At 39.4% G+C, this 10,683-nt stretch overlaps 1 protein-coding gene across 1 annotated transcript; it reads right to left on the reverse strand.

Moving 5' to 3' along the window:
- Positions 1-6,055: 6,055 nt before the first annotated feature.
- nkx2.5 (NK2 homeobox 5) lies at positions 6,056-10,031 on the reverse strand. The gene is made up of 2 exons (XM_067995856.1): positions 9,534-10,031; positions 6,056-7,680 (listed from the first exon to the last, which is right to left on the reverse strand). Exons 1-2 carry the CDS (start codon positions 9,853-9,855, stop codon positions 7,070-7,072), a joined length of 933 nt encoding a protein of 310 aa, XP_067851957.1. The 5' UTR covers positions 9,856-10,031; the 3' UTR covers positions 6,056-7,069.
- Positions 10,032-10,683: the final 652 nt, after the last annotated feature.

Raw genomic sequence — 10,683 nt, forward strand, 5'->3', positions numbered from 1 at the left:
GGCCATTCGGCCTATAGTGTCTGTGCCGGCCGAAAAAGACTTAGCCAGCCTAATCCCACTTTCCAGCTCTTGGTCCATAGCCTTGTAGGTTACGGCACTTCAAGAACATAAGAACAAAGGAACATAAGAAATAGGAACAGGAGTAGGCAATATGGCCCCTAGAGCCTGCTCTGCCATGCAATAAGATTATGGTTGATCTTTGACCTCAACGCCACTTTCCTGCCCGATCCTCTTATCCCTTGATTCCCCTACAGTCCAAAAATCTATCGATCTCAATATACTCAATGACTCTGGGGTAGAGAATTCCAAAGATTCACAACCCTCTCAGTGAAGAAATTCCTCCTCATCTCAATCTTAAATGGCCGACCCCTTATCCTACGACTATGGCCCCTAGTTCTAGACTCTCCAGCCAGGGGAAACAACTTCTCAGCATCTACCCTGTCGAGCCCCCTCAGAATCTTATGTTTCAATGAGATATTCAAGTGCATATCCAAGTGCTTTTCAAATGTGATGAGGGTTTCTGCCTCTACTGTCCCTTCAGGCAGTAAGTTCCAAACTCCCACCATCCTCTGGGTGAAAAAAAATCTCCTCAACTTCCCTTTAATCCTTCCATCAATTACTTTAAATCTATGCCCCTTGATTATTGACTTCTCTGCTAAGGGCAGTACGTCCTTCCTACCCACTCTATCTAGGCCCCTCATAATTTTATACACCTTGATTAAACCTCCCCTCAGCCTCCTCTGTTCCAAGGAAAACAACCCTAGCCAATCCAATCTTTCCTCATAGTTAAAATTCTCCAGTCCTGGCAACATCCTCATAAATTTTCTCTACTCTCTCCAGTGCAATCACATCTTTCCTGTAATGTGGTCGCCAGAACTGTACACAGTACTCCAGCAGTGGCCTAACCATTGTTTTATACACTTCTAGCATAACCTCCCTGCTCTTGTATTCTATGCCTTGGCTAATAAAGGAAAGTATCCCTTATGCCTTTTTAACTACCTTATCTACCTGTCCTGCTACCTTCAGGGATCTGTGGACATGCACTCCAAGGTCCCTTTGTTCCTCTACACTTCTCAGTATCTCCCTCTGTTCCTCTACACTTCTCAGTATCATTTATGGAGGATGGAAGATGGGAGGACGGCCAGGAGAGCATTGGAATAGTCAAGCCTAGAGGTAACAAAGGCATGGATGAGGGTTTCAGCAGCAGATGAGCTGAGGCAGGGGAGGAGACAGGTGATGTTACAGAAGTGGATTTGTGCTGTGTTTTTGATGCCTCTGCCAAAATGCCACTATAAACTGCCGGTGCCAACTGGTGTTGGTGCAAGCAGGATCATCTTTAAGAACTGGTGTTATTTCACATCACTTTTCACCAATGGGCAGTATAATTTTAAAGTGCAGGAACAGGGAGACCTGGGAATGTATGTTCACAAATCTTTGAAGGTGGCAGGACAAGTTGAGAAGGCTGTTAAAAATGCATATGGGGTTCTTGGCTTTATTAATAGAGGCATAGAGTACAAAAGCAAGGAAATTATGATAAACCTTTTAAAAACACTGGTTAGGCCCCAGATGGAGTATTGTGTTCAATTCTGGACACCACAATTTAGGAAGGATGTCAAGGCCTTAGACAGGGTGCAGAAGAGATTTACTAGAATGATACCAGGGATGAGGGATTTCAGTTATGTGGAGAGACTGGAGAAACTGGGGTTGTTCTCCTTAGAGCAGAGAAGTTTAAGAGGAGATTTTATAGAGGTGTTCAAAATCATGAAGGGTTTTGATAGAATAAATAAGGAAAAACTGTTTCCAGTGGCAGAAGGGTCAGAAACCAAAGGGCACAGATTTAAGGTGATTGGCAAAAGAACCCGAGGCGACATGAGGAAACATGTTTTTATGCAGGGAGTTGTTATGATCTGGAATGCACTGCCTGAAAGGTTGATAGAAGCAGATTCAATCGTAACTTTCAAAAGGGAATTGGATAAAGATTTGAAGGGAAAGTATTTACAGGGCTATGGGGAAATAGCAGGGGAATGGGACTAATTGGATAGCTCTTTCAAAGAGCCAGCAGAGGCAAGATGGGCTGAAAGGCCTCCTTTTGTGCTGTACCATACTACGATACTATGATAATTGCGGCTACGGTAAAAGCTCCTTTATTAATTCACCTTTGTTATTTTTCAAAAGCTCTGTATCCAGCTTTTTTTGGTCAGTAGAAACTGGTCTGAATCATGGACCAATGAGCAGAACTAAATGAGAACCTTTAACTGCAAACATGCAGAACTGCAATAGCTTGCACATTTTTGACAATCTAAATGGACAGTTTAACCATAGCTTCACACTTACACCATTCCTAACATTACTGTACTGCACTGCACTGATAAGTGTAGTAAAAAAGCAACACAACATATTCACACTCTCTCTCCCATGTGCAAGCACATACAGACTCACACATTCTCACACATTCACTTCACTTTCACACACACACACATGCACTAAGGCTGCCATAATACTGTATTAAGGGTCTCAGACCCATAGCTGCAATGAGATGGTCAGTGCAACTGCCTTCTCAAAGCATGTTCAAAAACTTCAATTCAGTTTGTGAAGTGCCAATAAGGTCCAATTGCCTTCCTGTTCAAACCCGACTTGACATTGCACTGGAGTTATACTCCATGCTGTATTAAGACCGAGTGGTGTCGGATGGCTTTTTGGGGAAGAGGGGATTACTCGCATTGCTCTGCTCTGGTCGAAGTAGAGACAGAAACTGCTTTGCAGAGGTGACAGTAGAACTGCATGGTGTGCTGTCACACACATCCATTAAATGGAGGATGCCATACAAGTATTAGTATGATATTACATTTAAACAGTGAGTAGACCCAATGACATACTACAAACATACTAGTCACAACTGTATTATATCTGGTCAGATCACAAGATTTTAAAAAAATATTAGAATGGAGTCCATGTAATGCCATATTTATATAATAGGTAAATAATTGTATTTTTTCTTAACATTTCTTAAAATATATAACATGTAAAGAAACAGAAGCCTGATTCTATGCCGAGTGCATGCCATTTCATGCAGACACAGCAGTTGTATGCTATGATTTTGTTACTTTACTAACACTTATGTTTGACTGCTGAGTTTTAAATACAGTGTAGAGGTTGTGGTGGAAGATAGGTCTAAAGCCTATGGCTAGATTTTAAGTGTTTCCAGTATTGCGGTGAATGCAGTCAGTAGTACAGTCAAGAAAGATAATTTATGAATTGTTGTTGGTTGCGATGTTTAAGAAATTCTCATTTCTTTAAAGCACAAGGTTTGGAAAGTTCAAGTAAATATTTATAATTAAATCCATTTCTTTCATGATCCATTAAATCCATTTCTTTCATTTTGTATTTGTGGTATGTTTTTTGTTGTTTCTATTGTAATGCCCTGTCTTCCCACCTGCTGATAATTTTGGATTAATGTTACCATATCACAAAGAAATCAGGAATTTTTTATGTAACTGCATAGTTTTGGGGATTATGGGCTATGAGAACATGACTTATACATAAGTTGTTTTTGATTCATTTTCATGGTTCTTAAGGGTTTTGACTGGAATGTTTTCACACATTTAACACTACTCCAGAATTTTCGGGGAGCAGTAGTTTTGTTTTATTTCCTGTTTTTTTCTGACCAGATTTGAATAGAGAAGAGTGATGCCTGGTCAGATGATCCATTTAATCACAGTTTTAAATAGTTCCATGACAAGACCGTATCACATCGGTGCTATCACACTTCATCCGACGCCACATCCACATGCACACTTTAGTGGTGTGGTTATGCTGCTCATCCTGCATCACTGGAACACAGTTTCTATTTCATACCAATGCAGAATTTGTAACATAATTGCAGCTAAATCAACACTAATTTGACCTTTTTCATTGACGGTGAAACTATCTCTATGAGGTAGTCTCATACTGCTTTGATTTCACCTTATGTCACAACTGACATCAAACTTCAAAGTGCAAAAGCCTGATGCAAAATTATTATTTTTTTATAAGAAGAAAGATAGTCATTAACGTGGAGCCTGAAATTTACAAGTAATTTACTAACCTCTACTACAATCTGCTACAATCACAAGCAGCTACAATTACCTGAATTCCCACAGGGCATATATGAGCAGTGGCTTTAAACGTATAGACCAACTTAGCAGCTAAACAGAACCCTGAACTCCGCTTCACATCGGACTGGAGTCACACTCCATTCTGTGCAAAGCCAAAGTGGTGCGAGCATAAGCAACTAATGCTCGCAGAAACACCATTGTTTTTATAAGCTATTTGCCATAGTGACTGGATAAACTATTTCCAAGTGACTGGATAACGAGGCTGGCAGGGAGAGTGTGCCCACATCAGGTGACATTTTTCTTCTGCTTCCATACAACTGACAACACAATATAACTGTTACACACTAGCACATGTACAGATACTCTCACACACATTAGTGCTGCATCAAGTTAATTCTGTCATTTATGGACACTAACTCTCATCACGTGCATTTATACTGCATATTTAGAGTCTGAACAAAGAAATTTTGACTTTGCACTGATAAACTGGCAGTGTAAATCCCGAGTCAGGACTTGACTAGACTCTGGAGCAACGTAGAATGAAACTCTCTGGCGAAAAGAGTCTCACACGATGAACACTTTGTAAACCTACCTGACCTTCACGCTCTCTAAACATTTAAGTTTCTAACTTGTGGGAGATGTCTCTGCGCATGCATGTATCCTAAACAGGAAAATTCAAGTTCAAGCAGCAGCCAAGCAATGTAAACAAGGTTCTGCCTGGTTGGAAGTGGAGCTACAACTACTGGTCTCAGTCTGGTAGCTGCAGTGTAAATGCTGCCTATGAGTCACTAATAAATCCGATAAGGAATTCAGAAGAAACTTCTTCACCCAGAGTCGTTAGAATGTGGAACTTGCTACCACGTGGAGTAGTTGACGCGAATATCATAGATGCATTTAAGGGAAAGCTAATGTGCAATAAAAGCACCGCCATAGATCAGTAGGGCCGAATGGCCTGTTTCCGTGCTGTAAATTCGAAGTAAGAGCTTTGCATAAGCAGACAAGCACAACAACCTATCTCTTCTAGACTGGGTACTGCCTCGTTGAAAACTTACCTGCATTTACTGGTCTTGGACTGGTAGTTGCACTCTAAATGTAGCCTGCATGCAGACACTTGCAGACTTATTTTTCCAACACCCCCTGTGCTCCCTGTGGCACTTTTTACATATACACTCATTATCTCTCATTCTCATCCACCCTGCTATTTCACATCTCTCCCTCTCTCACAAACACACGCGTTTCAAGTGTTGCATATGTAAAATAAAGTAATGCCTTACCTCTGGGAAGTGTGTATCCTATTGCAAATATTTCATCTCTAACATAATTTTTCAGTTCAATCAAATTAATTTCAAAAGCAAGAAAATGCAGAACACTTTCGTTCCTAACATCCAGCGCAATCAGAATCTTTATTCAAATATATTTAGTAACACATTTTCCCATCAAAGAACTGATATAATGATATAACGTTTCCCCTGAAAACACGGGTATGGTATGTGGAGTGTGACAATGTTTGTGGATGTAGATGTTCCCAGTTTTTTGTGTAGCATTCACTTGTAAACACCCAAAATAAAGAGGATATTATTAGTATTTAAATATTTAACTTACACAAAACAAAAACGAAACGAATTCATCTCTGCGCTTGCAAGCCAGCTAATCAAATACCAAAAACGTTGAATGTGACCGTAATTTTCCTATTCTGTTAAAACTGGAAAATGTGAAAGGATTGTTAACACAAAGCTACGTGAATAGCAACAGATTCATACCATGTTGGATTCATAACTTTTATACCCTGATGAATATTTCAAATAACGTACAGCATTATGATGGAAAACGTGTCTGTTTAAAAAAATCGATTAGCAGGAACATTATAAGTGAACTTGCCGATGTTAAGGTCTTTCAGAGTCAGCATTGCGTCGTAATGTTTATCATAGTGAGTTTTGATAAAAGAGGCGAAGTAAACTGAGAAGGCATATTGTTAATTTAATTTCAAGATAATTAATACCGATGCGTATGTATATATAGGTTTTTTTTATTATATATGTTCTTGTAACCCTCGCGAAAAAGGATATAAACAAAGAGCCACATTGCACACTATTTACTGTCTGAACAGTAATGATTTATATTTCCAAAGGTTTACAATTTTTACACCATAATGAAGATTCCAAGCAATATCTCTGAAATTTGATAACCGATAGTTTTATATAATGTCATAAAAAAGAAGGAAATAATAAGTAAATGGCAGAGTTAGTGCACGATTTAAAGGTGTTTTTCTACCTGATCTATACCTAATTAACACACTGAATTGGGGTTGCTACTATTCTGTTTTTCTGTACAAAGTGGTGTCACCAATACTATTTTTACATTGTGCGTCCTTTAAATCTAAACGAACCATCTACCCCTTTACCATATTTACATTGCACTACGGAAGACAATCTCAAATACAAAGCAATGTTAAAATATGAAAGTCAAAAGTTGTTTTAAAAAAGCGCATAAATGGCGGACGAATTAACGTTAATGTTTTTTGAAACTACAATATTCCTTTTACAATAATCGGCGATTCTGTTTTCAATCGCACCTTGTGCTCCATTTGATTCAGACTGAGGCAATATACAATACAATGTATTTTATACAATAACATTTTGGGGCATTAAATAATGGTAAAACTCATTCAGTAAATGGAATACTGCAAAATAAAAGCTTCGGAAGAGAGTGAAATTGTAATTTCACCTTCTTCCTTGCCCGCTCCTCTCCCAAAATACTGAGAGGTTTGAAGATAAAATATTACTTAAAAAAACTGTGATGTGATCTGTGGCGATACTAACAAGCTTTGACCGTATTGACAAGAAGTCCATTATTTTTATTATTGTGTGACCGATATACACAAGGGGAGAGGCCGCTCCTCCTCACCGTTCTGTCGAATAACGAATAACCTGCCGTGGGAACGTGAATATCTTGCTATGTTTAGATCAATGTTAACATTACCAGGCTCTGATTCCATGCAATGTAGAAACTCCACTGTTCTGGTGGATTTGAGTCTGTACCGCAGTGTTCAAGTCATTGACAGTGAAATTCATGTTCATAAAGCTGCTGGCCGCTGTAGAAGCGGGCACTGCTTGCACACTGGGATAGTTACAGCTGTAGTTGGCAGTAGTGGCTGCACCACTGTAGTTGGTATAGTTTGCATAAGTGCCATAAGCGTAAGGGCTGATGTTCATGTTATACGGCGAGGTATAAGGCGAAGAGTCCCCCAGACACGGCTTGCCATCTCTGACCAGCACTGGCACCGCGATTCTTCTCGGGGGCGGGAGGCCTACCATCTCCAGAGATTTGTCCTGGCGTTGCCTTTTACATTTGTATCTGCGATTTTGGAACCAGATTTTGACCTGAGTAGAGGTGAGCTTCAGTATATTGGCCAAATGGTCCCTCTCGGGTGCAGAGAGATACTTCTGCTGTTTGAAGCGCCTCTCTAGTTCGTAGACCTGAGCCTGAGAGAAGAGAACTCGTGGTTTCCTCCTCCTTCGTCGGGGTCGCTCGGCTTCCTCGGGTTTCTGTCCTTCCTTCTCCGCGTTAACTTCCATCAGTCGGCATTCTAAATTGAAAAGCAAGGCCATTAGTAATAACCTGACCCTTACTGTTTTCTTCTGCACCTTTCTGCTTAAATCGTTTCCACCACTGAATCATCTTTTCCCAAGGACCTGCCAACTTCGATCAATATCGATCAAACTAATGTAGGTACAGAACCCGATAAATACATCGAGGTCTACATGAAGTTTAAAATACAATTAATACGAAAGCACAATTACAGCACTTTAAAACATTTTCATGCTGCACCCCTCAACAGAAGCCTGGAAAGGCCCAGGAATTAGACATACAGTAATTCAACTCCAGTCTTAAGCCCGAGATATACCTTCAGTATGGATTAATTGTGAATCAGTTCCCGTTGTTTTGTATGAAATATCTTATTGTAGCTCTAAATGATTTTCAGTTTTTTAAATAAATACTTAGAACGCTGTAATTCCTGAAGTTCAATTAGGACGTCAGTATCAACTGGTTCCTTAACACAAAAGATCAGAGGACGGTACTGGACAAGGTCAACATGAGCAAGTTGAGAAATGACAAGAAATCGGACACTTAATATGGAACGATTTCTCCCGTCATCTTTAAAATGTTCGTAAATTTATGGTGCAATGTTCTGCACCCATAGATGCAAAGGTCACTGTTTAAGTATAAAGATCGGGTGCACCCACGGATAATAGGGTCCGGGATGGGGGAACAGAAATCCTACAGTGAAGTAAAGTGTTGTAAAGTGTGTAATTTCATATATCGTGTCATGGGGAATATGCAAAATCATCATTGACCGCATGTTTCAGGACTTCTTTGTAAAATATGAACTCTCCATTATAAAACTGAAAAAAATTTCCCGCCTCCCCAAGTGGAAAATATATTCGTAAGCACTATAATATATATATTTATAAATACCCCAATATATTAATAAAGGATACCTAGTTATAATCTTTGTATTAATATTCCACTTATTAAAACTGAAAATTAACTCAGGAATACCTCAATACCTTTTCACAAAGCAAACAACCGGTGTAATACAGAATTAGATATCCAAATGTTTAGGACACAATAATTAAGGGAATCCAAACCTGGTCAGTTTAGTGCTACTTCTGAAAAACTAATTCAGCGTAGGACCACAAAAAGCCCGAAGAAAATGAAATGTTAAAAATCATCGCTCGTTTGGCACAATTTGATCTCTAAATCAAATAACAGATAACAATTCACACTTAAAAATAATTTTCTGCCCTCGAATGTCCATTAAACAGTATCTAAAAAATGCAACTAACGTAGAACCGAAAGCAATAACAGACCCTGAAATAATCAAAAGTAGCAAATTCAAAAATGTTTTTTTATTTCTAATCAGGTACAATAAATATTTATTCATAATAAAATAGTCTTTTAATTTTTATACATCCCATAACATTACATCATTCTGAGTTATTTGAACGATGAATAAGTCTCCAATTAGCGTCAATTACTACATTTATATAGGCTGTAAATGGATATCTAATTGAAGTGAAAAGATAGCCCTCGAGCGCTCCAGGAATAAGTATATGCAGCTTTTATATAAAATTATTATACAGTTCTATTTGTTTTCCATTGTGTCTGTTAAGTGTTCGGTTGTAAACTCTCATTTTAGCTCATTTGCCTGTTGTACATACCTCTTTTAAATCTGGTTTAAAGTTATCCAGTCGTCTGATATATATTTTTATTCAGAATCATTTTTGTTAGTGTGGACCTAGAGATCTAGTTGTATCTCCCAGATCAACGGGACGTATAGTATCAGGTACATTTTGCGAAAAAAAATACCGTTAGTCACGTATTAACATTGTACATGAAGTGAAACGGTTTCAAATATTTGTAAAATTCCTTGCTCACCCTTCTCACTTTTTCCCGTGGGTCCGTTGCTTGTCTTTACTTCTCTGTTGTCGATTTCCAAATAATTATTTGCGTATGAAGTGCTTGAATAGTTGGGATGGTTTTTGCAGGAGTTCAGTTTAGGCAGTAGCTCGTTGTATGTTGCCAGGGATTGCGTTTCACTGTAGTGTTGCTGTTTGGTCCGTGCTAGCATACATGAGGCAGGGGAGGGAGGCGAGTCGAGCCCCGCCGCGACACCAAGAGACGCCATCTCAGGATGGTGCTGAAGATTTAAAATATCCTTCACTGAGAATGGAGTCGAAGTTGCTGCGCCGGCAAACATGTTGAGAACCAACTATTGCATCCAAAGTGACCTTAGAAGGCGATGTCTTGGAAAGGTTGCAGTGAAAGATATATTTGGTCATCGGAATAAACAAAAACAATTAATAGTAACCATACAATTTAGTAATTCAGCGGGGCACCGTTCATCTCCCCTGCAGTTTGACTAAAATATCTGGTTGTGGGATGTGCTGGTGCTATCTGACATCAGTACACTGGGGAGGGGGAGTGGGCGGCATCAGATCACTGAGGCCAACGTGTTATACAAACGTCTATTGGTCTAAGGTACTGTGCACTGTGCACAGACGGTTAGGCGTTCTGCTGATATGCCTAATATGGCCTAACACAAGCACGATTAATTTTCATATCAGGAATTCCTTTAAAATACTTACAAATTGAACTTTTTGAAAAACTTTATGGGAAGTTTGTTTTGGAAAAAAAAAGCACACGCAGTAACAACCTAAACATATATTTGAGCAAAATACTTTTTGTTCACCTTCGGGTGACCCAGTGAAATCTCATTAAACAACAGACAAACTGACACTGCGTTTGTTGCAGTCTCCCCGAAAGAAGCAGACATCACAATTACAAACGTGTGTGTGTGTCTGTGAGAATGTGTGAGAGAGTGTGTGTGCGTGTCTGTGAGTGTGAGAGTGTGTGTGAATGTGTGTGTGAGAGGATGTGTGTGCGTGTCTGTGAATGTGAGTGTGTGTGCGGGTATGTGTGTGTGAGAGTGTGTGTGAATGTGTGTGTGAGAGGATGTGTGTGTGAATGTGTGTGTGAGTGCGGGTATGTGTGTGTGAGAGAGTGTGTGTGAATGTGTGTGTGAGAG

The sequence above is a fragment of the Heptranchias perlo genome, chromosome 14 (assembly GCF_035084215.1).
Source record: "Heptranchias perlo isolate sHepPer1 chromosome 14, sHepPer1.hap1, whole genome shotgun sequence".
Taxonomy (NCBI): Eukaryota; Metazoa; Chordata; class Chondrichthyes; order Hexanchiformes; family Hexanchidae; genus Heptranchias; species Heptranchias perlo.